Source organism: Anolis carolinensis, chromosome 4, assembly GCF_035594765.1.
Source record: "Anolis carolinensis isolate JA03-04 chromosome 4, rAnoCar3.1.pri, whole genome shotgun sequence".
Lineage (NCBI taxonomy): Eukaryota > Metazoa > Chordata > Lepidosauria > Squamata > Dactyloidae > Anolis > Anolis carolinensis.
Genome location: NC_085844.1, coordinates 102,124,500 through 102,149,784, shown reverse-complemented (window position 1 = coordinate 102,149,784; position 25,285 = coordinate 102,124,500). Strand labels below are relative to the sequence as shown.

Below are 25,285 nucleotides of genomic sequence, written 5' to 3'. Positions count from 1 at the left end.
GCAGCTTCAAAGCGTGACTGCTTCCTGTCTGGGGGAGTCCTTTGTTGGCAGGTGTTAGCTGGCCCTGATGAGCGCCCGATAGCACAGTGGGTTAAACTCTTGTGCCACCAGGACTGATCATAGAATCATAGAGTTGGAAGAGACCTCATGGGCCATCCAGTCCAACCCCCTGCTAAGAAGAAGGAAAATCACATTCAAAGCACCCTCAATAGATGACCACCCAGCCTCTGCTTAAAAGCCTCCAAAGAAAGGGCCTCCACTACACTCCAGGGTAGAGAGTTCCACTGTCGAACATCTCTCACAATTAGGATGTTCTTCCTAATGTTCAGGTGGAATTGTCTTTCCTGTAGGGTGATGACTTGAAGGTTTGGATGCTGACCTGAAGGTTACCGATTCAAATCCAACCTGACTAGAGCAACGGATGAGCTCCCTCTAACAGCTCCAGCTCCATGCTGGGACATGTGAAAAGCCTCCCACAAGGATGGTAAAGATATCAAAACATTCAGGCGTCCCCTGGGCAACATCCTTGCAGACAGCCAATTCTCTCACACCAGAAGCGACTTGCAGTTTCTCAAGACGCTCTTGACACACACCAAAAAAAAAAAAGTTGGCCCTGATTGTTTCCTGTCTGGAATTCCCTTCCAACAAAGGATTCCCCCAGATAGGAAGCAGACACGCTCTGAAGCTGCCAGGTTATTCAATGCTAATCAAGGTGGCTAATTGCAAGATTTATACTTGCCTCAAACAAACATGAGTTCTTTCTCTCATCCTGGACCTTCCACAGATATATAAACCCATCTTGCCTAGTTTCCAACAGATCTTATGGCCTCCGAGGATGCCTACCGTAGGTGTGGGTGAAACATCAGGAGAGAACACGGCCATACAGCCTGGGAAACTCATAGCAACCCAACTCTTTAATTACTTGCGAGGAAAAAGTGTGTTTGTGAAGCTGCCACAGAAAAGAAAGAGCAAGAGTCAACCACCCTCTTCCCTTGCATGGTCAAATCTACATTAGGAGTCCAGACAAAGCTTCTTGGTGCTGCTTTGCAGAAAAACATGACCAGAATTTTTGGGGAAAAAATTCTCTCAAAACCAATGGAAGCCATACCAGTCCATACACTCCAGTGTTTCACATAGGAAAACAGGCAACATCAGAGTCTTGTTAAGGAAGAACACAAGGAGAGGCTGCAGCAGTTTGCCTTTGCCTGAAGCTAAACCAGTGTTTCCCAAACTCTGGTCTTCTAGGCATTTTGGACTTGAGCTCCCAGACTACCTGATACCCAAGGCAACTGAGGTTTATGAAAGTTAAAGTCTAAAACACATGGAAAACCAGAGTTTGGAAATAATAATAATAATAATCATCATCATCATCATCTTTATTTGTAGACCACCCTATCTCCCCAAAGGGACTCAGGGCAGTTTCCAACATATATGGCAAGCACTCAATGCAAAAAAGGGAAAACATACAAATAAGTTACAACAAAACAGATCACATCAAACAATAAAGACAGCCTAACTTTAAACTTAATAACAAACAAAAAGAGATAAAACTTAAAAGATCCATATAAACATAAACACATAGTATAAATTTATCACTGGGTAAAAACATCTAAAACCAAATGCCGGCAGGACTGCTGACCAACACGTGGGTGAGCTCCCTCTGTCAGCTTCAGCTCCCCATGAGACATCAAACATCTGGGTGTCCTTGTAGATGGCCAATTATCTTACACCAGAAGCAACTTGCAGTTTCTCAAGTCACTCCTGACACGAAAAAAATAACTTATCTAGATGAGGATGTAAGGTAAGACGTGTTAGTCTTCCTCCTCTCCATATGCCAGGATGCATATAAATTGATTTTAAGCAGTTTTTTGAAGGCGAGGAGAGAGGATGCAGTTTTTAGTTCTTTTGGGAAGAAGTTCCAGAGGCGGGGAGCAATCACTGAAAAGGCCCCTCTCTCGTTCCCACCAGCCATGCTTGAGACGGGGGTGGGACCGAGAGCAGGGCCTCCCCCACAGATTGCAAAGTTTGTGCCGGTTTGTATATGGAGTTGAAGTTCTGCAAACAGTCTGGGCCTGAACCATGTGGACTAGCAGAGGATTAATTGGAACTACCCCTGCCATATCAGGACAGATGGGATATATGCCAGTCCATAAGAAAATTTCCAAAAGCTACTGTCAGACAATACTTTTCAGAGAGGCACAAAACTGGGTGATACCTTCATCAAGCAAGTAGACACTCAGAAAACGTGAGAGCCATCCCATAGGTTTTGCCTATTTGATTAGCATTGTGTATTGAAGCCCTCCAGCTTAGATGGCTGTGAAAGAAGAATAAATAAATTTATGGAGAATTAGTCACAATGGTTACAATAGTTCAGAGTCAGTCCGGAAAGGCTGCTTTTTCTTAAAACAGAACATAAAAAGCTTAGTTTTGAGGGACAGAACTCCTCTAAATATCCAGCCAGCATAACGACGCTATTTGCGGGTTTCCTGGAGTTATAGTCAAAAGAAATAACTTGTCCAAGCTCTGGTTAAGAAAGAGTATGCTACTGAATACTGGGTAATCATTTTCCCTTCCTACATATGGGCTTCCTAAAAGCAGCAGGTTGGTTACCATGGGCACCAGAATGCTAAAACAGGCCTTTTGTCTGATTCAGCAGGGGTTCTTCTTATGCAAATAAATTTAGACTTAGTCAGCATGTCTTTACATTCCCTCCAGCGACACTGTTCCAGGATAGATAGAAGAATGCTTGGCTGAAATGCTTTCAGTAACCCAAGGACATTGTCTTCCATGCTCCACAACTTTACTTGTTCTTTGCTGTCTGATACAAAACCACACAGGCCGTATTATGCCCCTGAACTAATCTGATCAAAATATTATCCACCTCAAGAGGAAATTAAGTTTCTCCAAGAGAGTAAACTGCTGGATCTGATGCTCAATGCAATAGTGAAGTCCCAGTCTTCTACTGGATTATAATAACAAAAAAGAGGTAAGGATTAGACATGGCTGCCACTCAAGTGCAAAATATACACTGTTTCAATGAGAAGCAATGGATTTCCTCTACTAGCAACAGTAATCAGTTTTATCATCAGTGCCTAATGCCCCCGGTGGCGCAATGGATTAAACCCTTGTGTTGGCAGGACTGATGACCGTAAAGTCGCTGGTTTAAATCCGGGGAGTGGGATGAGCTCCCGTCTGTCAGCTCCAGCTTCCCATGCAGGCACATGAGAGAAGCCTTTCACAAGGATGGTAAAACATCTGGGCGTCCCCTGGGCAACATCCTTGCAGATGGCCAATTCTCTCACACCAGGAGCGACTTGCAGTTTCTCAAGTCGCTCCTGACACACACAAAAAATGCCATATAGCAGGATTCAACTTGAAACACTTGAAAATGGAAAATGAAGGCAACCTTGACAAGGAAAATCTTGCACTGATAAGAAGACCTACAGTTGCAGATTTACTTTGTGCAAATTTCTTATCTGAAGCAGTGAAGACTCCAAAGAAAACAGCAGAACACTCTACAGTAAATAGGATTTTGGCCTGCATAAATAAGAGCATAATGTCTAGATCCAGGGAAGTCATACTACCCCTCTATTCTGCCTTAGTCAGACCACACCTAAAGTACTATGTCCAATTCTGGGCACTGCAATTGAAAGGAGATGCTGACAAGCTGGAAGGTGTCGAGAGGAGGGCAACTAAAATGATCAAGGGTCTGGGAAACAAGCCATATGAGGAGCGGCTGAAAGAGTTGGGCATGTTTAGCCTGGAGAAGAGAAGGCTGAGAAGAGACATGATAGCCATGTGAGGGGAAGTCATAGGGAGGAGGAAAGAAGCTTGTTTTCTGCTGCCCTGGAGACTAGGACGCAGAACAATGGCTTCAAACTACAGGAAAGGAGATTCCACCTGAACATTAGGAAGAACTTTCTCACTGTGAAAGCTGTTAAGCAGTGGGACTCTCTGCCTCAGAGTATGGTGGAGGCTCCTTCTTTGGGGGCTTTTAAACAGAGGCTGGATGGCCATCTGTCGGGGGTACTTTGAATGTGATTTTCTTGCTTCTTGGCAGGGGGTTGGACTGCACGGCCCGTGATGTCTCTTCCAACTCTATGATTCTATGATTTCCCTACACAGAGAATGCCTTTTTGTACACACAAACATTACAGCAGCATTTTCTCCATGGAAAACAACTATCTTGCAAAGAAAATGTTATTTCCCTCAGGGAAAAAAATACATGTGAAATTTTCTGAGTAAGTCCTGATCTTCAAATAATATTCCAACACCTCAAAGTTTGAAAAAAGGTTTCTTGTAGGAGGAAGATCATTGCTAAAATTAGTAACTGCTAAATTAGTCATAGACACTCTTTCTTCCAGAATAAAATTAGCCAAAAATATGCAGACCTACAAGATGTCACATGGTTCAGGAACATATGACATTAAGGCTTGAGCAGGACAGCAGATGGGACAACTAAGATATTCTTCCTCCTACAGATACTCTGGTCCTGCACAAATCCTTTGATGTGATAGCAAAACTGGCACAATTCCTGCCATAACAGCCTGTGTATGGCTCATTGCACAGCAAGTAAGAGCATTAGTTCTGCAAGCCACTTTATGAAACAAGATGTCTAGACAATGGTTAAAACGTTAGTACTCCCTCACATAATATGTATATCCTTCAGTCACAAAGTTCTGTGGACTACTGGAAATGACCGATATTAACAGTGTTCTCTTGTATTTGAAACAGAATTCTATACTAGCAACTGTTGGCAAAACAATTGTTTTATTCACAGCATCTCCTCTTCATCTCATATACCTTGAGGACAGAATTGCATGCCAGGGATTTTGGGAGAGGGGGATTTCTAGCCTAGCATTTCTGTTGGAAGGTTGACAAAGTGGGAGAACTTGAAAGACAAGAAGATACAGGGCTGGAGCGTGGAAAATTATGTTTCATCACACATTTAAGCAAATTTAAGTCTGTAGCAACAAGATGCCAACATATCATTCAATTCTCATTGCTGGGATGAAAAGACAAGAATTAAATGTTCCTTCCTCTATACTTGAAACATCGACACAAATTTTAAACCATGGAGGAAATGCATAAAAGTGCATATATTAAATTGAACATTCATATTACGAATGCATACTGAAATACAAATTTCACACTTGGGGAAGGCCTCAATGTCTGACAAAGAACTTGAACAGGGTGAGTATGGTGGCAGGATCTTGGGAAACATGAGAAATGAGAAATTTTCATATTCATAGACTTCCCCAGCTGTTAATTTTTCCTTGTAAGTATCTCCTAAATAGAGGGTTTGAGGTTTCTCCCATCCCTACTTTGAGCAAGCACCAAAGCCACAAGTCAGCTTGTTGTGTACCTTCAAGTCATTGATGACTGATGGCAAGCCTAAGGCAGACTTATCACAGGGTTTCATTGGCAACGTATGTTCAAAGGGATATTGCCATTGCTTTTCTTGTTTTCTGACTTAGGCCCCTTCCACATTGCTGAATAAAGTCCCACATTATCTGCAGTTTCTCAAATTGCTTCTGACACGAAAAAAACCCTTTGAACTGGAATATATGGCAGTGTGGACTCAGATAACCTAGGGCCCTTCCACGCAGCCATATAACCCAGAATATCAAGGCAGAAAATCCCACATTATCTGCTTTGAACTGGAATATATGGCAGTGTGGACTCATGGAAAGAAGTGACAAGTGGAGTGCCGCAGGGCTCCGTCCTGGGCCCGGTTCTGTTCAACATCTTTATTAACGACTTAGACGAAGGGTTAGAAGGCACGATCATCAAGTTTGCAGACGACACAAAACTGGGAGGGATAGCTAACACTCCAGAAGACAGGAGCAGAATTCAAAACGATCTTGACAGACTAGAGAGATGGGCCAAAACTAACAAAATGAAGTTCAACAGGGACAAATGCAAGATACTTCACTTCGGCAGAAAAAATGGAAATCAAAGATACAGAATGGGGGACGCCTGGCTTGACAGCAGTGTATGCGAAAAAGACCTTGGAGTCCTCGTGGACAACAAGTTAAACATGAGCCAACAATGTGATGCGGCTGCTAAAAAAGCCAATGGGATTCTGGCCTGCATCAATAGAGGAATAGCGTCTAGATCCAGGGAAGTTATGCTCCCCCTCTATTCTGCCTTGGTCAGACCACACCTGGAATACTGTGTCCAATTTTGGGCACCACAGTTGAAGGGAGATGTTGACAAGCTGGAAAGCGTCCAGAGGAGGGCGACTAAAATGATTAAGGGTCTGGAGAACAAGCCCTATGAGGAGCGGCTTAAAGAGCTGGGCATGTTTAGCCTGCAGAAGAGAAGGCTGAGAGGAGACATGATAGCCATGTACAAATATGTGAAGGGAAGTCATAGGGAAGAGGGAGCAAGCTTGTTTTCTGCTGCCCTGCAGACTAGGACACGGAACAATGGCTTCAAACTACAGGAAAGGAGATTCCACCTGAACATCAGGAAGAACTTCCTCACTGTGAGAGCTGTTCGACAGTGGAACTCTCTCCCCGGGTGGAGGCTCCTTCCTTGGAGGCTTTTAAGCAGAGGCTGGATGGCCATCTGTCGGGGGTGCTTTGAATGCGATTTCCTGCTTCTTAGCAGGGGGTTGGACTAGATGGCCCATGTGGTCTCTTCCAACTCTACTATTCTATGATTCTATAATTCTAGATAACCCAGTTCGAAGCAGATATTTTGGGATTTTCTGCCTTGATGTTCTGGGTTATATGGCTGTGTGGAAGGGCCCTTAGAGAATGTGACTTCTCCAAGGTGATCCAGTGGCTTTCAATGGCTCAGTCAGCATTTGAACCCTGTGATCCCTGTGCCCTAGTCTATTCAAAGCACTATACCATATGGACTCCTGCTGAGGTTAAAGCAATCTGGAGGGGAAATTTGCAAAGAGGAACCAAGTATGCAAACATGAATCGATATCTCACCTGGCAGCTTTCTCTTGCAAGTCCCCGGACCTAGTCTTTCAATTATCTGAACAGCTCCACATATTCGCCAATCCAATCCTCAGCCTGAAACATAGTATTAAGCTGTTTCCAGTAGTCTTTCAACTCCCAGCCCAAAATTTTAACAATTACAGTAGAGTCTCACTTATCCAACATAAACGGGCTGGCAGAAGCTTGGATAAGCGAATATCTTGTATAATAGGGAGGGATTAAGGAAAAGCCTATTAAACATCAAATTAGGTTATGATTTTACAAATTAAGCACCAAAGCATCATGTTATACAACAAATTTGACAGAAAAAGTTGTTCAATACGCAGTAATGTTATGTTGTAATTACTGTATTTACAAATTTAGCACCAAAATATTACGATATATTTGAAAACATTGACTACAAAAATGTCTTGGATAATCCAAAAGCTTGGATAAGTGAGACTACTGTACCAACAAAACTAGGGAATTTTTACTTTTAGTATAGTATTTGCCATGACTACTAGGTATAAAAGCTCTACTGGTTCCCAAAAGGTACCACCACAAAAAGTACAAAACAGTCCTAATTTGTACATTTGACCTATGGAGCAAAAGGCAGTGCTCTATCTAGCACCATGATCTGAATCAGGCTAACTAAAAGTGGCATTAAATTACAAGCCCAAAGGACTTGAGAAGTGACAACTCTTCATATTCTGAATCATTCTAACATCAACATGGGCATGCAGGGTGAAGAATGATTAAAACACAGAAGACAAATTAGATGGAGAGCGCTGTTGCATTATATTAGTGATTCCCAACTTTTTTTTGACCATTAACCACTTGACCAGGGACAACTTTGACTAGGGACCACTCTCCAACATTAGTACCAAAAGGGTTACAAATCAATTTTGGTCAACTTTAGATTCAGTTTAGTTATCTAGGGTGCTGATTCAGGAAATTGCGTTGGATAGATCACATCCGCTCTAATTTCTGATACAGAACATATGCCATCCAGTAGTCGACATCTGCTCACCCACAGAAAACCATAGTTAATAATCTAGAGCTGATTTCCCCCACATGTCTTGTGGACCTTATTTTAGATCTCATGGCCACAGCCCACAGGTTGGGAACCATTGCAGTATATCAATGATCCAGCTACATAGAGGAGGACAGCTGCAATGAGTCATACAGCCACAAAGGCCTTCAGGAGTCATCAGAGGGTTGCACCCCGTGTAAAAAAGATCAGTTGTTTGCCCCCAATTACCTTCTAAAGAACATGGGGAGAAGTGCTACAACTGTGTAGTGTGATTGGATCCATGTCGTTCCACTCTTTAGATGAAGATTTTCCCATGGCATCCAAATACACATATATCCACAATGAGTTTTAATTTCAGTTTCGTTCCTTTAAGACAAGGGTCCCCAAACTTTTAAAACTGATGACTGGTTGGTTCATGGTCCCCCAGGCTGCTGGGGGGCGAGATTATAGTTTGAAAAAAAAAACATGAATGAATTCCTATACACACGGCACATAATCTTATTTATAGTGCAAAAAATTTGAAAGAACAATACCATATTTAAAATGAACAATTTCAACTGACATCAATTTACCAGTATTTCAATGGGAAGTGTGGGCCTGCTTTTGGCTGATGAGATAGTCAAGTTAATTAGGAGCCTTCAAGTTGTTTCAGACTTAGGGTGACCCTAAGTTTAAAATTTAGAACAGGGGCTGGGTAAATGGCCTTGGAGGGCCACATCCGGCCCGCAGGTTTTAGTTTGGGGACCCCCTTCTTTAAGACATAGTGGAACATCTATTATCACAATGAGCAAAAAGACAGCACCTGCATTAGTCTTCCACTATAGGATCCAGATCCCATTGGTCATTTGTAGACCATCTAACACTAAGCACACCTAATAAACATTTTTCAAAAAAAGAAAGAGAAAGTCTCTTCCAGAACGGATTTCCCCAAATCTTGGATGCTACAGTAGAAAAGGCATCCTTTCCCTGCCTCATTTCCTACAACTACATGTCCTCCCCCATGATAATGCAGGGCCATTCCATGCAGCCCTATATTCCAGAATATCAAGGCAGAAAACCACACATATCTGAGTGTGTACTCAGATAACCCAATTCAAAGCAGATATTGTGGGATTTTCTGCTGTGTGGAAGGGCCCATACTCTCCTCCTTCCCTGCCATGCTCTTTCCCATTCACTTTTCTTTTTTGCTGGGGCAAGGTCTAGGAAGTGTTTTCTTACAACAAGCACTGAATATACTCATGTACAGGTTGCCCTCATATACAAGTTGCGAGCAGGTTTTGGGACCAAAATTATGGGTTTTGATAATACTAGTGGATAAGTTGAGGATCGTTATACAGAGACGGGGGATCAACAATGCCACCTCATGAGGCAAGCTACTTCCATCATTTCCCCCCTCGGGCATTCAAAAGCTAGAAGCAGGAATACAACGTAACACAGAGGCAGTTGATGCTTCTTTTAGGTTCTCCTGAGACAGATTAAGCTTTTGCCTTTTGCCACTGTATTTATAGAATGAGATTATTTCTTTTTTTAAACAGGAATTATAGTACAGTACTCACATTCTGGCCCAGCTTATCTGTCCAAACATATATCCCTCTATGAACCATCTCTGAGGTTAAGATCTTCTGGGAAGGACCCGCTCTCGGTCCCACCTCCTTCGTAGGTGCAGTTGGTGGGGACGAGGGAGAGGGCCTTCTCAGTGGTAGCCCTTCAACTATGGAACTCCCTCCCCAGCAAAATTAGGTCAATTCCCTCCTTCCTGGCCTTCAGAAAGAAACTAAAAATATGACTCAGTAACCAAGCTTTTGGACAGTAATACAGTGCGATAAGCAAAGATGGAATATGTGAAATTTGATTGGAGCGGCTCCTGACTATTCGGATTATGCGGTTTTTAAAAACTTGTTTTAATGTTTATTTTTTAAAAAAATTTAAAGTTTTTAACGTGTATGACTATTTATTATTATTATTATTATTATTATTATTATTATATGTCTGTTTTATGTGGCATCAAATTGCTGCCTATTGTAAGGCCGCTCTAAGTCCCCTTCAGGGTGAGTAGGGCGGGATATCAATACTGTAAATAAATAGACCCATGTCATTTTGGAGGGGTTTTTTTAACTGAATTTCTAGACTCATACAGAAGCATATAGGGTAATTTAAAAGTATAATTTCTGGTAGCCTGAGCATCAGAAACACAATGAAGATCTCCTAGAGAACATTTGGAAGCCAAAAGAATTGCTCTCCCCCCAAATATCGAACTCCAGGAACCACAGAAATGGCTCTGGGGGGCATTGGTGATCCAAAAAACATATTTTCCCCAACCCAAATATTTGCCAAACGAATGCTTCTAGGCGCCTCTTTATGTTGCCTAGCTCCACTATAAGAAGGAAAACTGCTTTTGATTAAGTGGCGCAGCAGGTTAAACCATTGAGCTGCTGAACTTGCTGACCAAAAGGTTGCAGTTTGAATCCAGGGAGTGGGTGAGCTCCCGCTGTTAGCCCCACCTTCTGCCAACCAAGCAGTTTGAAAACATGTGAATGTGCGTAAATCAATAGGAACCACTCTGGCGGGAAAGTAATGGTGCTCCATGCTGTCATGCCGGCCACATGACCTTGGAGGTGTCTACGGACAACACCAGCTCTTCAGCTTAGATATGGAGATGAGCACCAACCTCCAGAGTTGGACACAACCAGACTTAATAACCAGACTTAATAACCTTTACCTTTACCTATTTACCCAACATAGATAACAGCTTTTGACATACCAACACTTTAAAACAATGTTGCTTTTTCTTTTAAATGGCCATATAAGCCAGCCATGTGTCTATGCACACCCATACTCAGTAACATAGGGTATGTTCCTATAACTGTGATACAGTGTCAATTTATCCATATCAAATGTTGGCCCAGACTAGTCATGCTGGGCAGGAGTCCAAAAGAATATAGTGATGGCTAAAAGACAGCAACAAATGGATTAGGTTTACGGAGAAAAGGGCTGCAATGCAAACTTCTGGACAGTGCAACCAAATGTCCACCATGGGTGTACCAGTATGGTTTTGAGAAAAAAGACAATGGAAACTAACCCAGAAAAACATGAGGAAAAAATCAGCTCATCCTGAATTGGGCCCGTTTCTAATGCTCACCGTGCCTCAGCTTAGTTAGGAGTGCACACAGTGATCTCCTTTTCTATTCATGGCCTAATTTTTGTTGTGTGCTTCCTTTCTAAGCGCCCCCCCCCCCCCAACAACCTTATCAAAAGACAGCAACAAAACGTAACCTTGCAGTTGAGCAAATACAAGAGTGCCAAAGGAAATGCAATCGAGTGACCTAGTTGGAAATTAGCAAAAAGTTCCATTTCTCTATTTCAAAGAATAAAATGATGAGAAACTCATAATTCCCTGAAGGATTGTTTTCCTTGCCTAAAAATGTTAGTGGCCTTGCACGATAGCAAAATTATCAGTATTTTTTGAGACCTTAAATTACTCCATGGTCAGTTGTGCTCCAAATACTAACATTTCAGCCACTGTTGAATTCATTCCAGTGGGCCTTCTTGAGATCCATCTCAGGGCCCTTTCAGACAGGCCCTATATCCTAGGATCTGATCCCAGGTTTTGTGCTTATCTCAGATGATCTGGCAGTGGGGACTCATATAATCCAGATTAAAGCAGAAAACCTGGGATCAGATCCTGAGGCACAGGCAGGGGCAGCTCAAGCTATACGCAAACTATGCAACTGCGGAAGGCACCATGAGCCGGCAAAACCTGGAAGGGCGCAGTGCCCGCCTTCCTCCCTCCCTGGCTCCCCCACCCTCTTTGCGCCTTGCCCCTTTAACTGTGTCCCCAGGGCGCCTCTGTCTCTTTTCCGCCCCCGACGCCCACGTCATCACCAGCAGCAGAAGCAGCAGCAGCAGCAGCGGGCTCAGCCTTGTGTTTCTCGCCGCCACCAGGCTTCTGCCTCCCTCCTGGTCCTCCGCCCTGGTGTCAACATTGCTTTCTTGGAGAGAGGTTTTCTCCCTCTCCAGCTCCTGTTTGTTTCCAAGCCAAGTTTCCCAGTTCCAGTCAGGCTGTGCCATGCCGCTCTCGAGTAGACCTTGACTTTACTTCAGTTGTTATTCCTTGTTCCTGTTTCAAGTTTGCCTCAGCCTTGACAACCTTGCTGCCTTGATTGCTATGAGTATTTCCAGTGGATTGAACTATGTTTCTGCCAGCCTTGTTTCTCTGTTTCAACTCATGGACACTTTGATTTCTCTATCAAGTTCTCATTGTGGATTATAATATCGGACCTTTCCTTTTACCCATTTGGAACCACCATTGACTTTCTAAAAAGAACTATTCCTTACTCAGACTCTATACCTAACTTCCTTTGGATTTATAATTGCTTTAATAAAGATATAGTGTATTATATTGGCCCTTGTCTGGTTTTCGAGTGCTCATGCTGCAACAGATTCTTCCAGAAAGGAAGCTGAGAAGGGAGAGAAGCAGTGTGTATGATCAAAGTCATTATTATTACTATCATTACTATCATTACTATTATTATTATTATTATTATTATTATTATTATTATTATTATTGTGTTGCTGTGACCCGTGAAAATGAACACAATCTGGCTCCAAGTATTCAAAAATACTAAAATCAGAATATATAAAAATTACTGTGGTATAATATAACGGAACAATACAATCTCTAAAATCAGAACACTAAATAAAGAACACTCTGAAAACAGGGGAATTCCAGATAGGAAACAGTCAGAGCCAGCTAACACCTCCCAACCAAGTATTCCCATCACCAAAGTCTGACAAATCCTCTGTTTTCTGAGGGCCACAGCCTTTTTCTTTCTTTCTTTCTTTTTTTTTTTCTTTTTTTTTTCTTTTTTTTTGGAATATGTGCACTCAAGCACTGTATATGGGTACTTCTTCATCTACACAGACAGTAGAAGCACATAAAATATTGCAAAGAACAACACTCTGAAAACAAGGGAATTCCAGGCAGGAAACAATCAGGACCAGCTAACACCTCCCAACAAAAAATTCCCTCAGGGAGGAATCAGCCAGGCTTTAAAGCTGCAAGGCCATTACATGCTAATCATTTTGGCTAATTACACCATTCATACTTATCTCCAACAGACAAAAAGGAGAACAATCAGAAATATTGTATATTCACAAGCTTTAGGAAATAATATCCCCTGATGGCGCAGCGTGTTAAAGCGCTGAGCTACTGAACTTGTGGACCGAAAGGTCACAGGTTCGAATTGGGGGAGTGGAGTGAGCCCCCACTGTTAGCCCCAGCTTCTGCCAACCCAGAAGTTCAAAAACATGCAAATGTGAGTAGATCAATAGGTACTGCTTCGGCGGGAAGGTAACGGTGCTCCATGCAGTCATGCCACATGATCTTGGAGGAGTCTACGGACAACGCCAGCTCTTCGGCTTAGAAATGGAAATAAGCACCAACCCCCAGAGTCAGACATGACTGGACTTAATGTCAGGGGAAAACCTTTACCCTTTACCTTAACTACCACCAATTCCTCAATACTTTTTTTTTTCCATACCACCATACTTTGCCACAGCAACGCGTGGCCAGGCACAGCTAGTACAATAGAAAAACAATAGAAAAACTTCACGTTCAATTATTATTATTATTATTATTATTATTATTATTATTATTATTATTATTAGGCCTTGCTCCTGATAAGGTTCCTCTGCCGTGGCTCCCTACCTATCTATCTACTTTGCCACATATTCTCCACATTGTGTGTATGTGTATGTATATATAAGATATACACACACAGACACACACACACACACACATACAAACACATATGCAGGGACCATATGTGCCTCTCTCATATATATATATATTCTATTCACCTTTACTCGCTACCTTTTATTTTTCAGTTATTGGTTTGTAGGGCCGGCCCTAGGTACAGAGCCTGTCTGTAACGACCCCCAAACTGGCAAGACCCAAATGAAGAGAGCAATTTTAAAGTGAATATACATGAAAGAGTTTATTATAGCAACATGGCCATGACATCACAAGAAAGCCATGACATCACAATGAAGCTAGTCCTGTTTATTCAGGAGTAGTTGATGTCTAAAGACTAATGCCAACTGAGGAAAAAACCACACACCTCCAAGCATACAATCCACAGTGAGTAAATATACATAGATCAATGGTTTTTGTTTTCATCATCCTCTTATTTTGGGTCTAATTCCAAACACCGTCTTTGGGGCAGACAAGATTCCTCCCAGTTTATTAGACTTTTCCTTTTCCACTGTTCAGTTGAGTAGAGTTCTAAACTGCTGAAGAGCATGCCTCATTTGTTCCTAGCACCATTATTTTTTCCATGTCAGGAGTGACTTGAGAAAACTACAAGTCGCTTCTGGTGTGAGAGAACTGGCCATCTGTACAGACGTTGCCCAGGGGACGCCTTGATGTTTGATGTTTTACCATCCTTGTGGAAGGCTTCTCTCATGTCCCCGCATGGGGAGCTGGAGCTGACAGAGGGAGCTCATCCACTCTCTCCCCGAATTAGTACTAGCAACCTTCAGGTCAGCAACCCAACCATGTCCCCGCATGGAGCTGGAGCTGATAGAGGAAGCTCATCCGCAGTCTCCCCAGGTTGGATTCGAACCGGCAACCTTCAGGTCAGCAACCCTATCTTCAAGTCATCAGTCTTGCCAGCACAAGGGTTTAACCCATTGTGCCACCGGGAGCTCCATTCAGATGAGAAGGAAAGGAAAACTCAAGACAGACCTCAGCTGGGCTTGAAGATTAGCATAGGGAGGGGAGATCAAACTGGGACAGATGACACATATTTCTCTTATTTTCTTGGCATACATATAATAGAATGTAACCCATTGTTCCACTAAGATCTGACAACTGTTCAGTGATTAACAAGTTAAAGAAACAAACACTTAATGATTGGGTAATCATAGGCATATTCCAAATACACATTTGCTGTGCAAAGGAGTATATTAATCTATTCTCTCCCTATGGAGCTCCTGGTGGCGCAGTGGGTTGAATCCTTGTGCTGGCAGGACTGATGACTTGAAGGCTGGGTTGCTGACCTGAAGGTTGCTGGTTCAAATCCAATTTGGGGAGAGCGCGGATGAGCTCCCTCTATCAGCTCCAGCTCCATACGAGGACATGAGAGAAGCTTCCCACAGGGATGGTAAAAACATCAAAACATCCAGGTGTCCCCTGGGCAACGTCCTTGCAATCAGTCAATTCTCTCACACCAGAAGTGACTTGCAGTTTCTCAAGTCACTTCAAACACGAAAAAAGGCATTTTCTTCCTAAAGTAAAGTAGGAGAACATGGGGAGCCTCCAGATATTGGCAAAATCAATGCCCACCCCCTTATTTATTAATGGTGAGGATAGGAGTAGCAGTTCAACAGGGGTTGAAGCCAATAAGTCTCCATTTGTGGCATAAAAAGACAAGACTAGAAAATATGTTAATCCTGTAATCAGCTATCATGCATTCACTCAAGTTTATACTCCTTTGTTGTATATCTGGTATATAATAATCAATCCTGCACACTGAAAAAATGGGAGAAAGTTTATATGTGCTAAGTGTACAGGTCTTATGCTGAAAGTCTTAAACTGAACAATTCACACATATAACCTTCTATTAATACCAATTTTGAACAATGTGTAGTCAAAGGCTTTCATGGTTGGAATCACTGGGTTGCTGTGGGTTTTCTGGGCTATGGCCATGTTCCAGAAGCATTATCTCCTGACATTTTACCCACATCTATGGTAGACATCTTCAGAAGTTGAGAGGTCTGTTGGAAACTAGGCAAGTGGGGTTTATATATCTGTGTAAGGTACAAGGTGGGAGAAAGGACTCTTGTCTTTTTGAGGCAAGTGTAAATGTTGCAATTGATCACCTTGATTAGCACTGAATAGCCTTGCAGCTTCAAAGTCTGGCTGCTTACTGTCTGTAAGACATCAGAATACTGCCTTATAGGATTAAAAAAACTCTAAAATCAGGACAGTAAATAAAGAACACCACTCAGCTTCTAAGCAATCAGGGTCAGCTAATCACAACAACAAAGGATTCCCTTAGGCAGGAAGCAGCCAAGATTTGAAGCTGCAAGGTTATTCAATGCTAATCAAGGTGAACAATTGCAACATTCACACTTGCCTCAAACAGGCAAGAGTTCTTCTCCCACCCTGGACATTCCACAGATATATAAAAAGTTTCCAGCAAATCTCACAACCTCTGAGGATGCCTGCCATAGGTGTGGGTGAAATGTCAGGAGAGAATGTTTCTGGAACATGGCCATACAGCCCGGAAAACTCACAGCAACCCATTTTGAACAGATTGCTCTTTTGGCCTCGGTCCACGATCTCCAAAAATCTCCCCATAATGATACGCAAGAGTACATTGATACTAATGTACAACAACAACAGCTTTATTGGCACACACTAACAAAAATCACAGCTCAGACATGTATAACAAAAGGAAGTCATGGATTAAAAAACGAGATTAGTAATTTTTAATTATAAGAATAAAACTTGCAACAGTATCGTAAAATAATGAATCAGAGTTGTTCAGGAGGTATAAAATTTGATAACACCCTTACCATTGAAAATACTGTAAAAATTGAATTCCTGTATTTCATCCATATCTTATATTTGGGGCATATGAACAAAGTATTCCGACAGAAACAAAAACAAACCCTTTTGATACTAATGCCAAATTCTTTTCCTCTACTACTGAAAATGCTTAAGATTCTCAACACTCTTATCACTTCATAATCACGCCTGGTCTTCAGCATTTTTCATGCATTTTTTAAAAGTAAGATGGTTGTAATTTGTATTAAGAGATTGCACATGCAACCCTACATTCATTTACATCAGTTGTTCTCAACCTGTGAGTCCCCAGGTGTTTTGGCCTACAACTCTCAGAAATTTCAGCCAGCTGTTGGATTTCTGGGAGTTAAAGGCCAAAACATCTGGGGACCCACAGGTTGAGAATGACTCATTTTGTGGAACCAACTTGAGTAGGACCAAACTGCAACTATCTATGTTATTTTGTGTTTGGCAATAAACTCTGCAAAAGCTGCTACAGTTCAATGGAGGGCCCTTCCAGACAGGCCCTGTATCCCAGGATCGGATCCCAGGTTTTCTGCTTTAAACTTGGATTATGAGAGTCCGCAATGCCAGGTAATCTGGGATAAACAGAAAACTTGGAATCAGATCCTGGGATATAGGGCCTGGAGCTATGCTTAACATGCACACAAAAAGTAAGCATTTTGTCTGGTTAGTTGTGTTGCCCTGCCCAATTCAGCGAAGCCTTCTGCAGCTCACCAGCACTAACATATCAAAAGTTCAATAACGTAAATATCAAGGGGCTTGAAAAGATAAAAACTACAAAGCGTCATGCTTAAAACATGAAAGAAGAGTTGCTGTAAGTTTTCCGGGCTGTATTGCCATGTTCTAGAAGCAATCTCTCCTGACATTTTGCCTGCTTCTATGGCAGGCATCCTCAGAGGTGTGAGGTCTGTTGGAAACTAGGCAAGCGGGGTTTACAAATCTGTGGAATATTTGAGGCAAGTGTGAATTTTGCAATTGGCCACCTTGATTAGCACTGAATAACCTTTCAGCTTCAAGGTCTGGCTGCTTACTGCTTGGGAGAATCCTTTGTTGGGAGGTGTTAGCTGGCCCTGATTGTTTCTTGTTTGGAATACCCCTATCTTCTGAGTGTTGCTCTTTATTTACTGTCCTGATTTTAGAGTTTTTTTAATACTGGTAGCCAGATTTTGTTCATTTTCATGGTTTCCTCCTTTCTGTTGAAATTATCCACACACTTCTGGATTTCAGTGACTTCTCTGTGTAGAGTGGTCCAGCATTTCTGTGTCCTCAGATAATATGCTGTGTCAAGGTTGGTTCAGCAAGTGCTCTGCTATGGCTAGTTTCCAACAGACCTCACACCTCTGAGGATGCCTGCCATAGATGAAGGCCAAACGTCAGGAGAGAACACTTCTGGAACATGGCCATACAGCCCGGAAAACTCACAGCAACCCAATGATTCCAGCCATGAAAGCCTTGGACAACAAGCCTTGGACAAAGAAGAGTTTTACAAGCACAATATATACACTGAAGTATCCTCTTTGTTTTCAGTGTTACTTACTCCAAAGTAAGTATGCTTAGGACTGCATGTAATCGTTTTTTTTATTTCTCAGTGCATGACTGTTTACAATATTTCTGACTGATACCTCCTGAGCATGTTTTTATTCTTAGCCGTTTGGGACTGCTAAAACCCCCGCGCAACCATTAAACTTGCAGGATTGTATTTGTTCCAACTCAAAAGTAACAGTTAAGATTATTGTTAAGGATATCAGGAGTCACAGCTGTATTCTATAACACTACACTGAAAAAAAGCCAGTGACTAAGAAGAAACTATAACAAAGAAAGCCTTGCTCTTCTGAGTAGGCACAGGCATTTAAAAGCAGGAACCCTTTGCCACCCTGACTTTCCCTCCCTCCTCCTCCAGTGCCATGACACAGCGTTTTCAGTCATCCAAGGACAAGAGAGCTGACACCCAAGGACTGACAGCTTCCCTCCACTGCTCACTGGCAGCTCAGCACCTGCTTTTTAATGACACTACATTAGAGGAGGAGGCAGACAGGAGCAAGGAAAGACATACGAGGTTAGGGTTCAGAAAGTTTGGAACTATCAGTCCCCACCACAGCATAGGGCTGCTAGGAATGGGAGGGCCAGGCTATCAACCTCAAGAGTTGCTGAGAGTTTTCAAGGCTAAATGGCCATGTTCCAGAAGCATTCTCTACTGACATTTCACCTGCATCTACGGCAGGCATCCTCAGAGGTTGTGAGATCTCTCGGAAACTAGGCAAGTGGGGGTTTATATATCTGTGAAAATAGGTGGGAAAAAGATCTCTTATCTGTTTGAGGCAAGTTTGAATGTAGCAAGTGGCCACCTTGATTAGCATTGAATGGCCTTGCAGCTTCAAGGACTGGCTGCTTACTGCTTGGGGGAATCCTTTGTTAGGAGGTGTTAGCTGGCACTGATTGTTTTCTGTCTGGAATTCTCCTGTTTTCTGAGTGTTATTCACTGTCCTGATTTTAGAGTTTCTTAATATTGGTTTGTAGCATTCCTTAATACTGGTTTGTAGACTTTTAAATACTGGTAGCCAGATTTTTAACACTGCAAGGCTATTCAATGTGACCAATTGCTACATTAACACTACATTAACAAGTAAGGAAGGAGCCCCGGTGGCAGAGTGTGTAAAAGCACTGAGCTGGAGACCGAAAGGTCCCAGGTTCAAGCCCCGGGAGCGGCCGCTGTTAACTCCAGCTCCTGCCAACCTAGCAGTTCAAAAACATGCCAATGTGAGTAGATCAATAGGTACCGCTACGGTGGGAAGGAAACTACGCTCCATGCAGTCATGCTGGCCACATGACCTTGGAGGTGACTCTACGGACAACGCCGGCTCTTCGGCTTAGAAATGGAGATGAGCACCAACCCCCAGAGTCAGACTGGACTTAACGTCAGGGGAAAACCTTTTACCTTAACAAGTAAGGAAGGGTTCTTTCTCCCACCCTGGATTTTCCACAGAAATATAAACCTCTTTTGCTTAGTTTTCCAACAAATCTCACAACCTCTAAGGATGCCTGCTATAGATGCAGGAGAAACGTCAGGAGAGAATGCTTCTCGAACATGGTCATATAGCCTGAAAACTCTGGCTATGAAAGCCTTTGACAACACAATCTCAGGAGTGGCCTGTGATACTTCGGTGGGAGGAAATCTTGCTTGAAATCGTGGGCCTTACTCCCATCATTAAATTAACACAGTTGTCCCATTGTTTTGAGTGTGCACTGCCCATCATGGTCACCTCAACAGCAAGAAGAAAGCCTTAGGAGTAACAATTACAAGTTGTTGTCAAAGGCTTTCGTGGCCAGAATCACTGGGTTGCTGTGAGTTTTCCGTGCCATATGGCCATGTTCCAGAGCATTCTCTCCTGTAGTTTCACCTACATCTATGGCAGGCATCCTCAGAGGTTGTGAGGTCTGTTGAAAACTAGGCAAATGGGGTGCACATATATGTGCAAGGTCCAGGGTGGGAGAAAGAACTCTTGTCTGTTGAAGGCAAGTGTGAATGTTGTAATTATTCAGCTTGATTAGCATTTAATGGCCTTGCAACTCAAGGCCTGGCTGATTCTTGTCTGAGGGATCATGGTCACCTCCATTGCAAGAAGAAAGCCTTAGGAGGTTTAATTACAGTTTGTTATAATTAAATGGCTGAAACCCCTTGATTAACATTGCAAAGCCTGGCAGCTTCCATATACTTCACAACCTCTGAGGATGCTTGTCATAGATGTGGGCAAAACATGAGAGAATATATCTGGAGCATGGACATACAGCCCGGAAAACTAACAGCAACCCAGTGATTACAGCTGTAAGAACAATTGAACCCCTGATGGCGCAGTGGGTTAAACCACTGAGCTACTGAACTTCCTGACCGAAAAGTTAGCAGTTCGAATCAAAGGAGCGGAGTGAGCATCCGCTATTAGCCCCAGCTTCTGCCAACCTAGCAGTTCGAAAACATGCCAATGTGAGTAGATCAATAGGTACCGCTCCAGTGGGAAGGTAGCGATGCTCCATGGAGTCATGCCAGCCACATGACCTAGGAGGTGTCTACGGACAACACTGGCTCTTAGCTTAGAAATGGAGCTGATGTCAGAGGAAACCTTTACCTTTATTTAAGGATGGTAAAAAAAATCCATCTCCACCTGGAGACACCAACACAGATATATGATCCTGCTTGGTGTCTAATCCCGGCCATGAGGACTTGATGGAGCTGCCGATTACATAACCCTCCTGCACAATGTAAGCAGCTTTGCCACTGTACTTAAATGCCTTTCCACTGAACCTGTAAACAGGCTTTGGAATGGGAAAGGTACAAGAGAGGAGAATTATGCAAAGATCCTCCATCTCCCTAATGGATGCAAATGGCTGCTTGCATCTAGAACTATGTATAGTAAGTAACTCTGGGGCCCCTTCCACACAGCTGAGTAAAATCCCACATTCTCTGCTTTGAACTGGGAGATATGGCAGTATGGACTCAGATGATCCAAAGCAGATATTGTGGGATGTTCTGTCTTGATATTCTGGGTTATATGGCTGTGTGGAAGGGCCCTGAGCATATCTGTTTTGCCTCTACCTGCTTTCCCTTCTCTTGGGTCCCTCAATGGCAACCGGCTTCTAATATCCAATCTAGCCCTGTTCAAAGGAAAACAACACAAGCCGGCTTGCTTCTGCCATTCCACTCCCCAGCTCTTTGTTGCCACTTGCCATCCAACAAATCAACAGCATGTCCTGCTTTTCCTCGCCATCCGTGATTTGGTTTGTTGAGTTTGGAAGGGCCCCATCTCACCTGCTCGCCGAAGTCGATGGCGATGTTGGTGATGCCCAAAGGGACCAAGAAGCGGATGAGCGGCCAGTAGTTGGTGAGCGCCGGGAATTTCACCATAGTCCCCTCCTGCTGCTGCTGCTGTTCGTGCTGCTGCTGCGCGGCGAGCCCAGGCACATCTGCCGCAGAGACAGAGAGGAGAGGAAGCGGCCGAGTCCCTGCTTTATTTATCACGCGGCGTCAGGCGGAGCAGCAGCGCTCGCACTGAGGTCTGGGCTTTGGCGGGGCTCTGCTCGGCTGCCTTTAGCGAGGAGGCCTCCCCGAGCCCAAGTCCATCGCGGCCGCCCTCCTCCCACGCGCAAAAGGCCCGCGGGCAGAAAGAGGAGGGGACCCGGCACCATCCCCGGCGGCTGGGGGCATCCTTTTCCCCTTCCAATTTGGAAAATGAAAGCCCCACCTACGACGGAGGAGGGAGGGAGGGAGGAGGTCGGGGGAGCAGAGCAAACAAACCGCACGGCACCGGCGCGGACCCGCCTGCTCGCTCGCCTGCCTTTCCGTCCCCTCCTCCTCTCCTTCCTTCCTCCTCCCGGGATGCGAGGGAGGATCTTCTTTGACTTTGCCTTGCTCTGCCTGCCTCCCTTGAACGAGCCAGAGAAGGGAAAAGAGGGGCTTCTCTATTCACAGCAGGTTCAAGGTAATTTTCAAGTACAGTAGAGTCTCACTTATCCAAACGTTCTGGATTATCCAACGCATTTTTGTAGTCAATGTTTTCATTACATCGTGATATTTTGGTGCTAAATTAGTAAATACAGCAATTACTACATAGCATTACTGCATATTGAACTACCTTTTCTGTCAAATTTGTTGTCTAACATGATGTTTGGGTGCTTAATTTGTAAAATCATAACCTAATTTGATGTTTAATAGGCTTTTCCTTAATGCCTCCTTATTATCCAACATATTCGCTTATCCAACATTCTGCCGGCCCGTTTATGTTGGATAAGTGAGACTCTACTGTATAGGCCAGGGGTCCCCAAACTTTTTAAACAGGGGGCCAGTTCACGGTCCCTCCGACCATTGTAGGGCTGGATTATAGTTGAAAAAAACCTATAAACAAATTCCTATGTACACTGCACATCCCTTATTTTGAAGTAAAAAAAAACCCAAACGGGAACAAATACAGCCTCAATGTTAATCATAATCATAATGAAAATAATAAAGAGGGTTGGAAGATACCCCTTAGGCCATTGAGTTCAACCCTCTTCTACCTTTGTGCACCAAAAGCACAAGCAAAGCACCCCTGACATATGGCCACCCAGCCTCAATGTTGTTAATAATGATAATAATAATGCATCACACAGCCCTAAATGCTTGGGAACTTGTGATTTGTGATACGAAATCCAGCATATATATCTCGTTTGCTGTGTTATACTTTGTCTTTGTGTCAATAATAATAATAATAATAATAAAGAGGATTGGAAGAGACCCCTTGGGCCATTTAGTCCAGCCCCCTTCTGCCTTTGTGCACCAAAAGCACTAGCAAAGCACCCCCTTGATAATTAATTAATTAATTAATTATTAAATAATAATTAAAATACCATTATAAACAAGCAAAGCTCTGGAAGGCGTGCACTGGGCAAGGGAGGAGGCGGGGGCCGGATAAATGGCTTCAATGGGCCGCATGTGGGCCCCGGGCCTTAGTTTGGGGACCCCTGGTATAGGCGAACAGAAATTTTGGCGCCCCCCCCCCAAAAAAAAACCAATTACTGAAAAATAAAAGTGTTGGATAAGCGAAAATGTTGAATAATAAGGAGGGATTAAGGAAAAGCATAAATAAAGAACAACACTCAGGGGAAATCCAGACAGAAAGCAATCAGGGACAGCTAACACCTCCCAAAAAAAAGATTCTTCCAGGCAAGAGGAAGCCAGGCCTTGAAGCCACAGGCCCATTAAATGCTAATCAAGGTGATTAATTACAACATCCACACCTGCCTCCCAACAGACAAGGGCTCTTTCTCCCACCCTGGACATTATTCCACAGACAAATAAACCCCACTTGCCTTGCTTCCAACATACATTTCAGATTTCAATATTAATGTCAAAAATACGTAGTATGATTTTACATAGGATTTGTGCTACATTAGAACAGTAAAGACAAATATCACTTAAGTAAAATAAACATTAAATAATAAATAACCAAAAAAATAAAATAAGGTGTAAACACTAAGCTAATCTGGGAATCTGCTATTGCAACAAATCCAATGAAGTGGTTTAAAACCAGTGTAAAAAGAGATTAGGACTAAGTACGTTCCAGTCTACTTGGAATACACAAAGCTCATTCCAGAAGCGTGTTTAAGAACTGGTCCAAGAGTCCAGAAGAGCCTTGACTCCCAGTGTGACCATCATCCCACTTTCTTTGCTAGTTAACTTGCACCCAGTATGCTTTATTATGCCAATTGTTTGCCTTAGATAGTTGAGCAAATAGTTTTCATGGTTGGCTCTCGCTAGCATCAGGGCGAAAACTGGGGGTTTGTTGGCGATTCTGTGTAAGATTTAAGTTCGTATGCGGAGCCTGCATCAGCCCTTCCGGTGGGCCGGGCGGCCTGAAGAAGGCCCACAATAATAATAATAATAATAACTTTATTTTTATACCCCGCCCCATCTCCCCGAAGGGACTCGGGGCGGCTTACATGGGGCCAGGCCCGATAAAACAAACAAAACAGTAACAAAGCAATAAAACAAGGCCCGAAGAAGGCCCGCAAGGCCCGAAGAAGGAGGCGGGGGTGGCACCATCTTCCCGGGGGCCTCATTGCACCCCCGGAATGATTGCACCACCAGCGGCCACTTAAATGGCCTCGCCGGTGGACCGCCTCTGCCTCTATTGCCCCTGATACCTTAGCACAGCAGCAGCCTCTAGCTGCAGGCTTCCTCTCTGCTTGCCCTCCCTCTCTCTGGAAGCCTAGGCCAAAGCTAGACCATGGGGAGTGGCACCCCAGGGAACACCACTGTTGTCCAACACAGTACCCTCCATCTCCAGCTGCCTCTCTGCTTGCCTTTCCTCCCTCCCTCTGGAAGCCTAGGCCAAGGCTAGACCATGGGGAGAAACACCGCAGGGAACCCCACTTGTCCAACACAATACCCTCCACCCACAATGATTTATAGTTTCTCCAAAGGCACAAGAATAAAAATAATTTTATGTCTGGGTTGCTGGGTTATGGCCATGTTCCAGAAGCATTCTCTCCGGATGTTTCACCCACATCTATGGCAGGCATCCTCGGAGGTTATGAGGTCTGTTGGAAACTAGGCAAGTGAGGTTTACATATCTGTGAAAATTATCTGTGGGTCTGTAGATAATTTGTAGGTTGTGATTTTTCATCGGCTTCCCTATGCGGTCAGTGGTTCTCTTGATGTATGGTAAGAGCATTTTCCTCTGTGTGGATCTTTGTCTTTGCTCTCATGGATTGTTCTTGGCCTTGCAGCTCTTCTGATGTCTGTGGTGGAGAATCCATTGGCTTGTAGAGCCCAGTTTAGGTGGTTCAGTTCACCTTGGAGGAGGTGAGGTTCGCAGATTCTTTATGCATGCTTCTTTTTTTACTTGGATAGTGGTTGGAATGATGGTGGAGTATCCATTAGTCTGTAGAGCCACTTCTCACCTCTGCAGACATCTACCATATACCATACAGCTGTGGACAAGTCAGCATAGGGACCACCAAAAGCAAAACACCCAAACGCAAATCAAGGAACATGAAAGGCACTGCAGACTAACTCAACCAGAAAAGTCAGCCATAGCAGAGCACTTGATGAACCAACCTGGACACAGCATATTATTTGAGAACACAGAAATGCTGGACCACTCTAACAACTATCATGTCAGACTACACAGAGAAGCAGGGCCGGTTGACTATACGAGGCCGCTGACGCGGCCGCCTCGGGCGCTGGCCGCTAGG

General features: G+C 43.5%; 2 protein-coding genes across 3 annotated transcripts in view; one reads left to right on the top strand and one right to left on the bottom strand.

The window, feature by feature from the left end:
• ankh (ANKH inorganic pyrophosphate transport regulator) overlaps nt 1-21,898 on the bottom strand; it is a 165,178-nt gene extending 143,280 nt beyond the window's left edge. The window contains exon 1 of one of the 2 annotated variants that reach the window (XR_010005725.1): nt 21,363-21,898. Coding sequence is in view for 1 of the 2 variants with exons in the window: in XM_003219797.4 (XP_003219845.1) it covers nt 21,363-21,458 (96 nt within the window). In the remaining variant the exon portion in view is untranslated. The remainder of the gene's footprint in view (nt 1-21,362) is intronic. The other variant, XM_003219797.4, reaches the window with a different exon arrangement.
• A 167-nt stretch (nt 21,899-22,065) lies between these two features.
• LOC134298627 (uncharacterized) overlaps nt 22,066-25,285 on the top strand; it is a 121,400-nt gene continuing 118,180 nt past the window's right edge. The window contains exon 1 of the transcript XR_010005723.1: nt 22,066-24,893. The gene's annotated coding sequence lies outside the window, so the exon portion shown is untranslated. The remainder of the gene's footprint in view (nt 24,894-25,285) is intronic.